Here is a 17,773-nt window from a genome sequence, read left to right as displayed (position 1 = left end):
GAAACAGTTTGTGAGAAAAGGCTGATGGGTAACCTAGAGCAGGGTAGGGAGAAAGAGGGATTCCAACTGATCACAAGTTGACATAAAGCCATAGTGTGTTGCACCTGCCTGAGAAGATAATATGCAGAACCCAGAGCCCAGGGATGAAGGGCCTAGCGTGTCCTGATTGGCCAAACCAGTGCAAGGCACTGCCATCAGCCTAGCATCCACGGGGTGAAAGGAGCTTCCAAAATCATCCAGCTATATTTTTGTCAACAAATTTTCAGGGAATCAACTTAAATAAGTCCAGAGGAGAATGACCACATCAAGGTGAGTACCAGGGACCAATAGAAACCTATTACAACATATATTTCATATATTTTCAAAGCACTCTCCTATTCATTCTATCCTTTAATTCTTCCAACAATCCTGGGAGGGGGTAAATAAAATAGAGGAACCATGCACAGAGAGGTGGAATGACTGGCCTAAAGCTCCCCAGCCAATGAAGAACCAGGCCCTCAGTGCTCTCCATCTGTGGCTTCCTGCTGCCTCTCCACTGCAGCTCCCAGCCACTCCCCACCCAGCCACTGTTCCTTGCACCATCTGGCCCAGAGAAGCCCCATAGCAGGCAAAGGCCATTTGTGTCTTTGACTTTCAGGAGAACTTGAACCCGAGTTTGCTGGGGAATGGCCCTACCAGATTTTCACTCAACATCCCTCTACCAAGCCTGCCTTCCCTTCCTTCACTCATCTCTTGTGAAGTGAGGGATGTAAAACGCAACCCAACGAGAGCCTGCCCTGTGGTTCCAGCCTGCCTGTCCTTCAGAGCTGCCCCTACTCCCAGAAACAATACTCTGATTATCATTCATTATTTCTACTTCTTAATATTAAAACCCTTTTAATATGGCATTGCAGACCTTGGGGAGTTTTAAATTTCATGTCAGACCAGGATTTATGGGCCAGTTTTGAAATTTTACCTCTGGGCTCCATAATTGCAATTCCCTTTTAATCACTCTCTCACACACCGTTGTTAAAAGACTCCAATTATTTCCACACAGTGGCTCCCTGGGATTTGGCCGATCCGAGTGCCCAACTTGTGTCACCTCCTTTGGAGTTCTGCTCCGGAGGCTTTAGCCACAGGTCTGGTTGAAAGATACCAGGTCTGACAAGCAGTCCCACCAAGGAGCCTGGGGGTTCTTAGGAAAGGAATCTTCCCTGTCAAGGAGTTGTGAGTTTAGGAATTTTTTCCCCCATCAGGAAGACCTGGAGTTTATTCTTGTGTTATTATTTATTAATTATTCTATTATTTTCCATACAAACAACTGTAAACCTTCTTTTGCCCCACCCTGTGTATTACTGAAGGACTGAATCGGCCAAAAACCAGAAGCCTGCCTTTTCCAGAAAATCACAGCCCCCAATATAGAGGGTCAGGGTTAGCATCAAAGAAATCGGAAGGTTCAGGGCTTTCTTCTGTAGATATTCAAAGTCCAAGAGGATTCAGGAGAGGGGATGAAGGCTGGTCTCATGCTTGGGGATTCTTGCCCTCCACCAGATCTCCCTGGTTCCCCCAGGTGCCTCTGCTTCTAGTGCAGGTCCAGCATCCCTTAAAAATTCCAGGTCACTATTTTGAGCTGACCCTCTAATGTCATATAAAAATTGCTAGTGGCAATTCTAGCCCAGAAATTGGCTCCCAGATGAATGCATCATTGACACAATCTTGGGGCAGTTCTGTCTGCTCTGTGCCCGAAAGCTCCTGTGTGGCTGGCACCGTGGAATTCTGAAGTCCAAGTTCATTCATTTCCTTAAGCATGGGTTAAAGGTACCAGCATTGCCTGGGCGCACCTAATGGGTCCCCTGATTCCTGAGCGTTAGAAAGCGCTTTCTAGTCTCATTCTGCAATAGGGCCTCCCTGAAGGTGGAGTGATATTATTCATCTGGGAGGCAGAGATGAATGTGTAGCAAAATGTCTTGTGCTCTGTCTGGCCCTAGGGAAAATGAGGTTCCTTTATGAGAAATGAGTTATATTCTCAGCAGCCTGTGGGCTGCCTGTCATGAGCTGGTCATCACACAGAAAGGTGATGCTATTCAATAATAAGTAAAAATAATTTAAAATCTGTTTCTCTACTTAGTGGGGATGGTTTAGAACTAGCCACCTAAGCTAGTTTGCTAAGGCTACTATAGCAAAGTCCCACAAGTAGGGTGGCTTACAAGCAGAACCGTATTTGCTCACAGTTCTGGGGGCTGGAAGTCCAAGCTCAGGGTGTCAGCAGGGTTGGTTCCTTCTGTGGCTGTGAGAAAGCATGTGTCCCAGGTCTCTCTCCTTTGCTTCAGAGAGTTTGTTGGAAATCTTTGGAATTCCTTGGCTTGTAGATGTATCACCCCATATCTCTGTCTGCCTCTTCATGTGGTGTCTTCCCTGTGTGTATATCTGTCTCTATGTCCAAATCTCCCCTTTTACAGGCAGAGTCATATTGGATTAGGGCTCACTCTAATGATCTCATTTTAACTTGATTACCTCTATAAAGACCCTATTTCCAAATAAGGTCACTGACATGCTAATAAAGTTTCTGATTTTGTCTTTTTTAAGGAGGGGCAGGGACACAATTCAATATGAGATCTATAAGGTGGGTGTCTCTCCAGACCTCAGTTCTTCTCTTCCACATGAGAAGAATAGACATGGTAGTTTCCAAGATTCATGCCAGTCATACATCCTTCACCCTCACAAAAATGCCATCGTCCACAGTATTTGCCACAGTACAGTATATGAGCTGCAGCAAGCCAGTGAGTCCCTCTGCACCAAGGGGCTCAGGGCATGATCCATCGATGCCACTGGCCATCTCCTCCACATCCCTGGACGGCCACCCCTAGCAGGGTAGGAGCAGCATGTAGCATGGAGGAGGGGGGTCAACTCAAATAGGTACAAGTCTGTGGGCTGCTCTTACTCTCCTCACCAGGCCCTTCATCTTTTTTCAGCTCAGCTGACCACTGACCCAGCCCCAGAATTTGCTTACAGGGAGGGCCACAGTTTATGGCCAGGTCTACGCTACCGTATAATGTTTCATTCAGCACAGTGGCTTGACTTGGCCAGAGATTTATGACTGAAACGCAACCTCTGAGCTGGACGTCAGCATTTTGCTTGGTTCAGAGGTTTGCATATTGAACCAATCAATATGTTAATGCATTACATGGCATTTAGGTTGGCTCTTTAGGGAACAGGATGGGCAATCGGATATCATTTGAGCATGAGCAGGGAGGACTCCTTTGAGGCTGGGAAATCCCGGGCATTGAGCCCTGAGGTTGGGGATAGGGGGAGGAGGTGCAGGTAAAAACCCCAAATTTAGCCCCATTCCGGAGTCAGGGCTCACGCTGGAGGCAGACTGGGCTGAAAGTGAGGGATCCTACAGAAGCAGCCACGTTTCAGTGCCAGTGTTGTCTTTCTCCTTCTCCCAGGGGAGGGTGTATTTTTTTAAACAAACAAAAGAACTGACTGCATTGAGTTGGCTTGAAATAAAAGATTGTGTTTGAAAAGAACAGATGGTGCTAAAACGTTATTGGAAGGAAGACAGTTAGGAAACCAAATTCCAGATTCCCCCTGGCTGCTGGTGGGTGCTGTGCCCAAATTCCCACGGAAAGAGTTAGACAGGCAAACCAGTCACCTGGGACTCTTGAGAAATCTCGCCACCCACCCTGTCAGAGAGATTGACAAATCTGTGGAGCGGGGGACTCCTGGGAACTCTCATGCCAGCACCAACCACTTCCCCTGCCCAGAACCTAGCTGAGTCCCTCCCACTGTCCCCTGGTGAGGGGTGTTCAGCAGCTGGTGGAGGAGGTGGTGACTTGCATGGGACCTAATCCAAGACTCAGAGAAAGTGAAAAAGAAACTTCAGGATTTGCAGGATTGCTGCTGTTGAATTGAAGAAGTTTTCTCTGTTGATTTTTGGCCAGGATACTCAGTGTTCTTCCTTTGAAAAGAAGAAAGAACACTAGTGAATCCTCTGTGTATTTCTTTATACAAACTAGAACAAGGAAGAAGCCCTCTTAGACAATAAGCTTAGGAGCAATAGTTGCTTGGGAATTGACTTAAATCTTTAAACATTTTATTTTAACTTGCAACTTCGAAATGGATGCCAATTCATCAATCTCTTGATGTGGGGCCAAGACCTTTGCTTGCAGCGTGGCTCTGTTGACTGGAGTCTGCACTCTCTTTCAGCATAAATCACGTCCATGACACCACCACACCACAGCCATGATTTTCAGTTTTAGTTTTGCTAAAACAAATAATTTTGGAACACTTATGAACTAATCTAGAGACTTTCTGGATTATAAGCTTTTTCTTCTCTATCTTTTCTGTTGCCTTATTCATGCCTAATTAAGCAATAATTATTTTTAGTGACTTATCGCTTCATGTCTTTACAAAATAATTCAATTTTGTCTTGCTCATGTTGCAGCAACTTAATAAGTACAGCTGGCATGCAGAGGCTCGGGAACAAGCCTAACTGACTCTCAGTAGGTGTATAACCCAAGTGAGAGGAGTGGAAGGTGTAGGAGTACTAGAGAGTACCCTGGAACATTCAGTTGACCTTGAATGTTCAGAGGACACGGGTGATTCCTTGAATGTAAAATGTAGAGATTATGCTAATCCAGCAGGCAAATTGGTCACATGGAGGCCAGTTAAGAACACTTCCACTACGATTTTCCCTCACAACTGTGGCTATGCTGAGTCTCCTTTCCCCACCCCCGATGATTTACGGGTTAGGTTTGTGGAGGTGGACTCTCAGGATCCTCTTTCTGGCTTGATACATAGAATGAATGCCTGCCTCCCACAGGTCTGTGTAGTGCAACCTCAATTAGGATAACACGAAACTTGAGTAGAGAAGGAATAGAATAACCTGGGCAACACTGGGAAGAAGCCAAAACGTTTCTTGGATGCGTTCTTTTCAGATACTGCTCTTCTTCAAATGCCCCCAACCCCTGAAATGTTCTTCTAAAAGATGAAGCATTGACATTTAACACGTTTAAACCTATGTGCAATATAGTAGCAAGTACAAGAGTTTTGAAGATAAGTAGTCTTGGGTTCGTATTACCTCTTACCATTTACTACATGGGCAATTTATACGAACTCTGAGCCTCAATTTTCTTGTTTATAAAATGGGAACAATAATATTTGTGTCGTGCATTTATTGTAAACATTAAATTAGATCAAGTAAAATAGCTACCTTAAATCCTTTCTGGAATGAGGCAGAACATAAATAAACATATACACAAACAACTGAAGTGTATTTTGTGAGCTTGGCACAATGCTCCCTAGACTATGTGCATTTGTACATGTGTCTCTATCTCCACATGGGGGACTTGAAGGGAGTCCCCAAAATCTTGGTGCTCTGGGCCAGGAGGTTCTTCCCAATCCCCAAAGCATCATATGTTCCTATTTCACTTTCCTGTAAGGTCATCACTGTCACACTAGGTTTTGGAGGAAAAAGCACGACTAACATCATAATAGCAGCATTAACTAATGCTTATTGAGTGTTAGCTAAGTGCTCTATGTGTCTTAACCCATGTAAACCTCACAACACCCCTCTAAGCTTCTGTTATCATCCCTGCTTCTTAATGACAGAACTCAGGCACAGGGAGGTTAGGTTAGGTAGCTGGCCAGAGGCCACAGCTAATAGGAGACAATTAAGATCATAAAGCAGCAAGTCTGGATCCAAAGTTTGAGCTCTTAATCAATATATTTCTCAGGAGGGAAGGAAGGAAGGAAGGAAGGAAGGAAGGAAGGAAGGAAGGAAGGAAGGAAGGAAGGAAGATTAGAAGTTAGAGAGGGACCAGGGCAATGAACCCAAGACCATTCATTTTCTCTTAGCTCAAAAGCATGAGAAGAATTAGGGAAAACACAGTTTGGGTCTACCTTCTTAGCTCCCACCCTGAGAAGGCCAGGCCACTTTCCAGATCCCTGTCACCCATACAGTCTCTGATGAAAACTGAGACTGCTTTCTAGCCTCCAGTGCTAAGGCCTCACCCGAGTCCACCTGTGGCCCAAGCCAGCCCATCCCTGCCTCAAGCCCCCTTTGCTCCCGCAGTTCCTCTCCCGTGGAGCCATAGCCACCCTCAGCCTCAGGGCAGCTCATTGTCAGGAGCCACTGGGAGCCACAGCCTGAATCAACCTGTACCCTCATTCCCATCCAGATCTGATCCTCTCCAGGGCATTTATCCAACTTCTGGGAAATTGTGAAGGGCGAGGGAATAAGAAAGTTAAAGCTACTTAGATAAAAGACCCTGTGTCACATACCAAGTGTTACTATTACTACAGAAAATTAACTAGCAACAAAGAACGCCACACTAAAATTTACATTGATCTGGCTTTTTTTCCCCCCTCCCTGCTCTCTCCCATAAAAATGCTTTAAATGCAGGTTGATTTAATGGAAACAATAAAAAATAGTGCTGAATGCTTTATATTTGCTGCAGAATTACTACAAGGTATATTTTAAGAAAAACTTGAAAGTTATGTGTGGGGGTTTTTTCTTTAAGATAAGACTAGGGAGAGAAATGCAATTGCCCTTTTTTTTTTTCCCTGTATTGATCTAGAGGAGCTCCCACAGGCTCAGTTCCTTGTTTCTAACAAATCTTCACACCTTAACATTCACGTCCAGACACTTGTCAAGAGAGTGTCTTAGTGAAGAGACATGTGAGAGAATATCAGCTGTGTGGCCTGCACCTTAACAGTGTTACACTCGGCAGTAATGATAATCATGTGACTGAGCTCTACATGGTTGTCTAATCTGGGTGGTTCCCATCATCCTGGTCCTAACCTGTGAGCTTGGCTGTCCTGGCACGGGGGTTAGTCACCAACTGAATGACAGCTATGGTCACTGCCACAGAGCATGAGAATGGACACATCTTTTAGTTTCAGGTCACCAACCATGTTCCCCAGGGCCAGAAGTTGAAACAAAACCATACAGAAGTGATGTTTTAACCTCAAGAAGCTTGTAAAGGCAGTTTAAGATCATGTCCATAAAGACTATTGGGCCACACTAACTTGGGTTTAAAACTCAGCTAGAAGCAGAGGATAGGCCTTCAATAAATGTTAACTGTTGTTGATCATATCATTAGTGCTGTTATTATCGGTCTTGCTGCTATTTTTAATATTTACATTGACTTGGTTCACAGCTGACTGCCTTGTAGAGAATAATCTTACATCAGGTGAGACCTCCCCTAGTTAAGCACTCAGATTGTTTCCATGTCTCAGTTATATGATTCCCTGATTCCTTTGTTGGGTTCTAGGTAGATGAACAAGAGCTAATTTGATGGTTCCTTCCCAAGCCCTGCTTCTTTTTTTAAAAAAGGGGAGGGTTGTAGATGAATGGGGACCCAAGACCTATGTGATGAATCAACTCCCAAGCTTCCCTCAACCCCCAAATTTCCCATCTTTAGGTTTTCTTAACAGGGAAGTCATCATTGTCACTTGAATAGATGACAGCTAATGATAATGAACTCACATGGACTTTCAGAGTAACTCAGCTTCACTACAATATAAATTTTGGTCAATAATGTCAGAATCTTATCTGATTTAACAAATCTGTTCATGCATTTGCTCTTTCATTCAACATATATTTGTTGAGCATCTGATTTGTTAGGGACTGGAGACACAAAGATGAATGATCCACCAATCCTGGTTTTAAGGAGGTTGGAGGTGGGTGGGTAAGACACAGGGACCTCCTTCCTATAGAGGTCAGTGGAAAACATTGACTCATGCCAGACTGGACTGACTACTCTCTGAGCACACAGTCTGTAGGGCCTCTGCTCATGAGCTCATGCCTTCTGTCTTTCTGCATTGCCCTTTCACCAGTTCCCGCTCACTCTTCATTACCCATCTTCAAGGTTCACCTCTTCTCATCACCCAGTCTGAGACACCATTTCGCCCTCTAGTATGTAGTTCTTAAGCCACTTACTTAGCTCTTCTATACTGCCATTCACTATAAATTTTGATAAATACTTTTAATCTTTCTCAATAGTCTGTAAGTTCCTGGAATGCAAAGCGAAATCCTAAACCTTTAGGGTCCTCAGAGCATTTAATACTTTACCTAGTGTGTAACAATGCACCGATAAAGACCTGAAAAATAGAGTTCAACAAATTCTAACCAAGATCTAGACACAAGGCATCTTTGCACATGCTATAAGAAGATGCAAATGTAAATAAGAGGCTTTTACTATAAGTGAGATGGGATTCTTTGGAAGTTCTGGTCAGAAGGTTGATCTGTTGTTACAGTCCCATCCTAATATGTTTTCTTATATGGGTGTTTCAACATAACTTCTTGGGGTTATACCTAACTTATGAAGATTCATTTAACTAAGTTTTTTGTTGTTGTTTAAACAAATAAGGTAGCTGCTATTCTTAAATTACAAGTGTCCTTCTCACTGTATTTTACCTACATTCGTTTCCCCCTTGAATCTCATAAATGAGCTGAGATGCAGATAGTTTCATGGACCCATGTCATTCCATGAAGAAAGTTGTCTTCTGTAAGAATAGCTCCTGTTTATTGAGCTCCTAATAAACATGTTCCTTTGCATACATCCTTCTCACAAACCCTCACAATACAGCAAGCTAGTCCTTATGGCTTCCATCTTTAAAATAAGGAACCCAAAGATCAGAGAAGGTAAATCATTTGCCTGAGATCACTTAGCTAGTGAATGGTGGAGCCAGAACTGAATCTAGGCCTTGTGGTATTACAACAGCTAAAACCATCTCAGAAAGGCATTCCACTGACTAGCATGTAGGGTTTGAGGGCTCACTTTTGTGAGCTAGCCCCACATCAACATTGTGCCTATTGGAATGTCACACAGCCACAAAATAATATACTTTCCTCTATCTTGTCAACTGCCATCTCTGGCCCTCACTTGCTGTCAAAAGTGCCCCTTCATTCTGGGCTTAAAATAACTCGGTGCCTTTGTCCTTTTCAGACGACTGCCAACCCTTCAGTCTCATCAGCAGACATGCCAGGCATTTCCTCTAAGCATGTAGCGGCTAACCTGGTGTGGAATGGTGGGAGCCTTAGATATTCTTTTTGTTCCCAGGCCAGAGCTTCTTAGGATTGTTTGTTTTGTGTATGCATGTTCTGATATTGTATGTCACTGTCTGGCTGACCTATCTATCCTCCAAACCCAGACTGGCAATCCCTCTAGCAGTGCTGAGTAGACATATCCTTTTCTATCTCTGTGATTCTAGTGATACGAAAAGCAACTGGATACATAGACTGATCCATGGCCTCTCTGGGAGCAATAATATACTTGATTTTAACCAAGTGTCTGACCTCGGGCAAGTCTCCATTTCTGCAAGGGGGTGGAAGTGCGTCACTTTGCAGAAATAAATCTGTGAGTTTTGGGCTAATAACTCTTCTTCCACCTTCTGTAGAATATTATTTGTCCATTGCAGCTTTCAGGGCTTCCATAATGTGTTTTGTCACCAGGACTCCTGCAATCTGTGAGAGAAGTTAAGGCATCAGAACTTTAAATTCAATGCTCACGTTTTGCTAATAAAGAAACTCAACCCCCAGGAGGTGCAGGGACTAACTGCAACCCATGCAAATTCAGGACCAGAATATGTGACTCACCCCCAATTGAGAGGCCTTTTACATACTACCTCCAGCCCCCAGGTCAGAATGGACCTTGACATTCACAAACCATCTCTCCTGCCTTTTTTGATGGGCTCTAATTTATTCATTATAGTGAAGCCACTCAGCAAAAAAGTGTGGTCAGTGTTATTCCTCAGCAAATTCACACAAAGTTGAAGACACTTTCTCTGGCTAAGAATACAATTGATCCGGAAACATCCACAATTTCAGACTTTCAGAGTAAAGTGCTTTGTTCAAAGTCATCAGACAAATGAAGGACAGAGCCAGAACTGGAAGCAGAAAGCTTCAGAAACACACTGGAAGATAATGGATGGTTATAGGCTATCCATACAGCTTTTCTGGCTTCCTAAAGTCCAGGTGGGCTCCCACACTGTCAAATTGATTGATTGAAGCATCATTGCTAAGATGTTCTCAAATCCCCAGCACATGGATATGGCTGCACGTTTGTTTCTAGGTCAGAACAGAGAACTTCCTCCAATGAGCACCAGCTAAAGATGAAAACAAGACCCTAATGAATGAGTTTTATGAGCACTGGAATATAAGTAAAGAAAATGGAGGCAGACAGAAGAGAGAGCTTAGATTTGTTTTTCATGGGGTTTTTGGCTCTCTCTTAAACAAATCTGACCCTAGGTATAAGCTTGCCCTTTCCTGGTCCCAACTTCCCTGGTTATAAAATACATGTTTGGCAACTGCTCTGAAAGTTATTAAAGTTGTAGCAGTAAACTATGGGAGGCCAGAGAATTTCAGGCAAAAGTTATTGCATCAGTAACTCAGAAACTAATTCCTAAAACTCTTGACACATTTATCCAGAGGGCTAGTGCCAATATAGAACTGGAAATCATTGTCAAGGGCCCCTGTGTACCTGGAATTAAAATCCATCATTCCTCGGAGCAGGGAGCGACATTTCTTGGCAGAATCTGAATAGTCACGCCTTTCACCATCATCTTTCCTCAAAAGTAAGTCCCTTTATTTTTCAGAAGAGCAAGAAAATTTCAAATTTGTTTGTTTTCATAAGAACCCCTCATTTACATTTTCTTTTCCAATATTTCTTTCTTTGACAGCCCTACATTTAAACCAAGAGGCCTCCTTGTCCTTATTCAATTACACTGGTTTTATTTTGGATAGAAAACCTGCTGGGTACAGTAACAGAGAACAAACTTTACAACAGCAATATCCCTTCTACAGCCTCTACTGTGGGGAAACAATACACTTATTAAATGGTTAAGGCATTGGCTCCAGTGATCTGAATTAACTACAGAAGAGTATAGAACGGGAACAGAACTACCCTCTTCGCTCAGGAGACTCCCAGTGCATGCTGAGCAACATAGCAGGAACCAGAGACTCAAACTACCATCCTGGAGGCCTACTGAAGGACCAGTGGTTGCCTCAGGCAACACCTTTGTCAGGGAAAGTTAGCAAAGATGGAAAGACTTCATGGGTTCCAGTGTTGCCACCAAATGGCAAAATGGGCCTGCTGACTCGCTGTTGGAGGACTGAAAATATGCCTCCGAGTTTTAAATGTCTGTGCGCCTTGACCCAGGCTCTGGGAATGTGTCCCAAGGCAGTGGCTACAGAAGGAAGTACACAGGGCTGGCTTCAGTGTGGTGTAAAAAGGAAAAATGAGGAGCAGTGCACAAATCATTAAAAATGCAATCATTGAACTGATCCTGTAATCTATATTTATTATCTCATAATAATAAAACATGCCGAGACATGCCATTGAGTGGCAAGGTGCAGGCACAGTGTGCTCTCATTTCTTTAGAATTACAGCTGAAAGGCTGTTCACTGAGGTGTGGACAGTGGTTTATCTCTGAATAATGACTTCTAGGTGACTTTTCTTTATCCACTTTCCTGAATTGTTGGACTTTTAACATTTTTCATGATAAGCATCACTTTACACTTGTGGGGGAGGATGCTTTAAATGTTTTAAAACAGAAAGTTAGTCTTTCCCTGAATTCCTTAGCACTTGCACTACTATACCTAAGCCCAACCTAGTGGTCAGTCCATATGAAACACTGTGATGAGTTCATGCATGTACAGAGTCCCCTGTTATCTGCAGGTGTATGTTCCAAGTGGGTGTCCGAAATCGCGGATAGTACTGAACCTTATGTATATTCTGTTTTTTTCTGTACATACCCATGATACAGTTTAATTTATAAATTAGACACAGTAAGAGATCAACAAAAATAACATAATAAAAATCGAACAATTATAACGATATGGTGTAATAACAGTTATCTGAATGGCTTTGGGGCTGTTACTAAGTAAAATAAGGGTGACTTGAGCACAGCACTACAGTACCATGACAGTCGGTCTGATAACCCAGATGGCTGCCAAGTGACTAAAGGGGGGGTAGTGTATACAGCATGAATACGCTTCACAAAAGGATGATTCACATCCTGGGTGGACAGAGCAGGCCAGTGCGAGATTTCATCAAGCTACTCAGAACAACACACAATTTAAAACTTATGCATTGTTTATTTCTGGAATTTTCCATTTCATATTGGTAACTGTAACTACAGAAAGCAAAACCATGGATAAGGGCAGATTACTGCATACATATAGCAAAACTCATCAATTTATGCATTTTAAGCCATCAAATTATACATTTAGTACATGCACTCTTGTATGTCAATTACACCTCAATAAAATTATTTTTTGAAAGGAAAGAAAATATGAACTAGTCCATATAATTTCCATTCTCCACACAAACTGTCAAAATAACTATATATTTCTTTAAGAACCTGAATCATTGCTGGGAAGCAAATTTGATGTTCCAATCAGTGACAGAGGCTGCTCCCAGACGTTAATCGCCTGAGTGAGGTGTGAAAATGTTCATTTAGCAGGTTCTCTGTTACCCCACCGTGGCAGTGTCCTTGGTGATAGATGGATGCAAAGCTTGCTGTTTGGCCTGCTTTTGTCTTTTTTCTGTTTGCACCTTTTTGCAGAATCCACGTCAATCTTAGGTACTTTTACCCCAAAATGCAATGCTTCGGTGCACTTTAATTTTCCTGCAGTAAATAAATAGCCCTTGCAAGCTTTCCTTAAGTAACTATATAGCAAACCTGAGGATTCTGAGACTTTGGGATCAGATAAAATTCTGAAAACCAAGCATTCTTTCCAGAGATAATTATAAATAGACAGATAAATGTTTTAAAGGCTGTTCCTTCACTCTGCTGCCAGGTTTTCTCAAGTATATATATCTTTTCCTGTAAGACAAGCTACTGAAATATCTCACAGGTCTGTAACTGCCTAAAGAGAATATGGGGGGGGGAACCCCACCAGTGGCCACAGTGGGTTTGGAAATGGGTCTCTGAGTTAGCTGGACAAGACAGGAACAAGTGTCCATGTGCTGCTCTCAGGGCCGCTCTCCTGCAAGCCATGTAGGGCTCCATCTCCTGTTGGCAATGCCCTCGGCCCTGACGCCACTGCAGGGCAGGCCCTCTCTGCAGGTTAGGCCTGCTTCTCATCACTGTTTTCTGTGCTTCTCCCTCGCTTTCTATGCCACCAGCTGGACGGTGCTGCAGGGAAGAATTGGGCGCCCAGAGAACCCGTTCCGAGTGGCCCTGGAGTACATCTCAAGTGGAAACCGAAGCTTGTCTGCAGTGGACTTCTTTGCCCTGAAGAACTGCAGTGAAGGTAACGGGGTCTGGCTCGCCCCTTCACTCCTCCATAGCTCGTTGTCTCAAGTGTGTCAGTAACCGTCACCATGATTAGCTGGGAATGTGCGCGTTTATCTAGAAAAGTCCACAGTGCTTAGGGCTGATTCTGAACATCATCAAGTGCTTCACAGCCCAGATGGTTGGTTTTCAGAGATCTAATATAACATTATATCTGCCTAACTTAAAACTTCATCGCACAGAATATAGTCTTCATTAGATAACATATTAGCTTCAATTCTCTGGCTGCTGAATGATTTCACCATCTTTCTTAGATTTTTATGGTGGAAAATTTCAAATGTACACAAATGAATAGAATAATGCAACAAATCATCAGAAACCCCCCACCCAGTTCCAGTAATTACCCACATTCTGCCAGCTCTTCCAACTCCTCACCCCGCCAACTTGATAATGATTATTATACTTTGTTTTTCCTGAGGCAAAACTTATAACTAAGTATTTTTTAATGATTTGGTTTAAGCTATTATTTAGAAACAACATGGGAAATGGTTATATGTCAAATTTTTCACTTATTTTGTAAAAACCATTGGAGCATGGTCCACTGTGTCATTGAATTCCTTTGGCTTAAGTCCCTCACTGTGAATTTATTTCAAGATGCCATCTCTCTCCTGAAGCATAATTGATTGGGTTAGGGTTTTTTTTGCCTTTTTTTTACCAAGAAACTCTGAACTGAATCACAATAATTCTATCTGTGTAGTTTTTTGATAAGTCTGTTTCCACCTCCCTCTACAGAATTTTTGATTTTGTATTCCTATTTTCAAGATCATATTTTATATGTATCTCTTTATTAGCTATTACCTCAATTCTGATTGGTAAGCAGAATGCAATGGATCATAAGTAGATACAGGGTGGGGCAAAAGTAAGTTTACAGCTGTTTGCATGGAAAATAATACAATAATTAATAAATAATAATACACAAATGAACTCTGTGTTTTGCATATCACAACTGTAAACCTTCTTTTGCCCTACCCTGTATATGAGGTTGATCTTCCCTTGATCTTCAGAAGGCCTAGCGTCATGACTATAAACGTCCTTTGTTGTCTCCACATGCAGAGGGTATAGAGACAGGTGCAGGAGAATCTTCGGGAGGAAGTTGATTTCATTACTGCTATTCTCCTGCTGGGTCTGCTCTGCCCAGAGGTCCCCTGGGGAGGGAGCACTCACCTGTGCCAAGGAATGTGTGGTCTTAGAAGCCCAAGAATGACATGTGGACAAGAAGAAAACCTGTGGCACTCACAGACCTAAAGTCTTAGTTTAGATTGTTCATGAACAACCATGAAGGCCCTTAACATACGGCCATCTGTTGCATGTAGAGGTCCGGTGTTAAATCTCATGCCTCTTGGAGCTTGTGTGTGAAAGAGACTCCCTTAGGTGGGGAACTGACCTCCCAGTGCCTTGTGCTCTGTGTCTCTTCACTCATCGCTAGTTTTGCAAGAACTTACAAAGTGTGTACTATTTTTTTCTTTAATCAAAACTGGTTTATGTGTGGGGGACAGAAAAATCACCATAATGTGATAGATTGAAATTCAGTTCAAGTTGAAAGGGTGGTTAACCTGTGATGTGAGGCAATGTACAGGAAACATGCGGTTTGGGAGTAAGCCAGGAGCTTGCACAAACGTTTCCGCACGCACGAACTTGGGGATTTGTGAGTGCCTCTGGACATCATCAATCCTCGCAGATGTCAGGGACCTATGTACCGTCCAAAAGAGGCCAAGAGGGAGCTAGTTTACAGGAATGTGACAGGGAGAGGGTATCATTTCCCTGAATTGGCCTAACCTTATTTGAGCAACATCAGGAGAAGGGAATAAGAGCTTACAAATCTCCAGGCTCAGCACAATTACTCCTGCAAAAAAATTATTTGTACCTTTGATCAAAGATCTCACCGACTTGTGCACATTTTTTTTCTTCCTTACCCTACAACTCCCTTTCACCTACAAAATTGTTCCTCTATAGTTTATGTTGCATTTGCAGCGAGTCTGTTGTAGAGTTTAAAAGACCTGTTTCTTGTCTGCTTCTCTACTCTTATGAAAACAAGAGAGTTGACCTCTCTTACTTTCCCTAATGATCCAGAAAGTGTTTCCTCTGGCAGGACACATTCTTAGCAGAGGGAGAAAAGCAGTCTGCATCTGGTTCTCTAGGGAAGGTGGATTGGTCAAGAGACTTAGGAAGATCCTAATGGTCCAGCTACCTCCCGTCAGAGGCTCCAGGTCCAAGAACAGATGGGCTCCGTGGGGAAGCAGATGTTCTCTGCACTCCTTCTCTGGCTTGGACTCTTATGGTCACCAAGGGGTGTGAAGGGGTCAGTGTGGATGTGTAAGGCATTTCTATTTTAGAACAGTTTACTTCTTATCAGAGTTATTTATGTGCCTCACTCAGTAGATGCTAAGTTCCTGGAATCAAAGACTGCATCTTCTTTTTTAATCTCTGCACTCAAACTACTAAAAACTACCAGTGCTTTTCTCCTGGTCTGCACTGAGGAAAGATATTCCTATTACAGGGTAGGAGAGAGATTGCGGCTTTGGGATAAGACAAAATGAGGGTGGAATCCCAGCTCCATCACTGACCACCCTCTTGAGCTTAGAAGAGTTTTTTAAAGTCTATTAGTTTCAATATTTTCATCAGTAGATGGGGCTAATAATACATAATTATAGGTTTGTTGGGGAATTGAAACTGATATTGTGTGTAGAACCCCTGGCACAGAGCTTGATACAATCAATACTGTTGCCCTCTCTGTCCTGTGGCCCTGACTGAGCTGAATGCCCTCACTCTGGAACCAGGGCTGACTAATCCTGCACAACTACCCGGGTGTGCTTGCAGGCTCACTCCCACATCTCACTTTCTGTCTGGTCTCTGTCTGAGCCGATGGCCAGGGAAAGGTTACCACCTTCCGAGCAGAGTCTAACAGCCCGGATCCACGTTCTGATTTTGAAGGCAGCTGCAGAGCTCTCTTCCCTACTCCCTACGATCTATGCTTTTATCTCTAATAAAGTCATTTTTCTTTTGTGGCAGGATACACAAAATTCGTTATGTAATGAAAAGGAATAGGACTGTTTCATCCTGTGGGGATGGTTGGAGGCCAGGGAAGAGCCTAGAAGTCCTTCAACCTGCTTACCACGCGGCCTTCCTCAGGCTGAGCTCAGGGTCTAACACAGCAGGGCCATAGCTGGTGGAACAAGGAAAGGGTTTTGCTAGTCCCTCCTTTTTCTGCTAATGTTACTGCTGGTGGCAGAGAGTCTCTAACTTTGGGAGGGCTTATTCATAATCACTAATAAAGCCAATAAAAAGTGCTTAGGAACAATAATGATTGCTTGGGCAACTGTTTTAAATATCCGACCGCTGGAAATCGCCCAGAAATGGGGGGCAGACGCCAAGGTTTTTAAATATAAGTAAATAAGGATCTAGTGTGCTGAGGTCATTGTACTCCCACAAGAAAATTACTTTCAAATTACAACTACATAAAAGAAATAATTGAAAAGATTAATCACACTGAAATAATTGGTCTATTTTACAAGTAATTTGGAGCAATATTCAGTCATTGACATCAATGTCTAATGGTAAAATAGTAATGAATTTCATTCTCTCTAATGTATTTATTTTATTAATGGTGCTAAATGGTGTTGTTACTGCTTATAAATATTTCATAACTTTTAATTCATCAAATGTTCAAATAATTTCTAAAAGCATTTATTAGCTTTAAGTAACTCTTAGTATTCAATATGCGATTGACACACTGCGGGGTAATTTTAAAAATTATTGTTTTGGGTAATGGGAGTCTCTTTGAATGTAGAAGATTAAACCCCAGTTATTAATGAGACCGGAACTCTCGCTGGTGATGAATGAGGGGCTTGGTGAAGCTGTGTTCCCTCTGTAGGTCTGTAAGGCCCCTCTTACAGCCATTCCTTCAAATCTGTGGCTATGAGAAGAGCAAGGTGGACCAAGATAAATTCTTTCCAGAGATGATAAGAGAAATGTCAGTTTAGACATTGTTTTCAATCCACTACCTCTCCTACACCCTCTTCATGTTTCTGAAGCTGATGGCAGAATTCATACATCCCAACCTCACCTCCTGTCTCTGTGTCTTTCATTCTTTGATGGAGGCCTTAGTGAGTGAAATGGGCAAAAAGATGCAACAGATGGACAGTGGAAAGAGAACAGGATTTTCGTAAGAAAAGCATGGGTTTAAATCCTACCTCAGTTGCTTGCGTGCTATGTGTCCATTACATCCTATGGTATTAAATAATTCATGGATGAAATGAAGACAGTGGTACCCATCCTGGCCCGTGTGAGTTAAGTATGATAGTGTGACATGGTGTCTGCATCCTAGTGGGAAATCATCCAGGGTTAGTTCTGCCCCTTCTTGAGTCACCCAGTGGCTTTGCGACTCTTAACTGGCCATGGTTCAAACAATTGATATGCGTCATCAAGAAACACTGGGTTAGCAGTAAATTGCTCAACTCAGGGGCTTGGTGAGCCTTAAGGATGTTCGCTG

General features: G+C 42.8%; 1 protein-coding gene across 1 annotated transcript in view; it reads left to right on the top strand.

The window, feature by feature from the left end:
• Positions 1-17,773, top strand: part of ALK (ALK receptor tyrosine kinase) — a 572,354-nt gene that overhangs the window by 417,064 nt on the left and 137,517 nt on the right. The window contains exon 5 of the mRNA XM_070428933.1: positions 13,116-13,243. Within this exon, the coding sequence (XP_070285034.1) occupies positions 13,116-13,243 (128 nt within the window). The remainder of the gene's footprint in view (positions 1-13,115; positions 13,244-17,773) is intronic.

The sequence above is a fragment of the Myotis yumanensis genome, unplaced genomic scaffold, assembly GCF_028538775.1.
Source record: "Myotis yumanensis isolate MYYU_CA2020_CCGP unplaced genomic scaffold, mMyoYum1.0.hap1 SCAF_11, whole genome shotgun sequence".
Lineage (NCBI taxonomy): Eukaryota > Metazoa > Chordata > Mammalia > Chiroptera > Vespertilionidae > Myotis > Myotis yumanensis.
The sequence above is the reverse complement of the archived record's forward strand: the minus strand, read 5'-3'. Positions and strand labels throughout refer to the sequence as shown.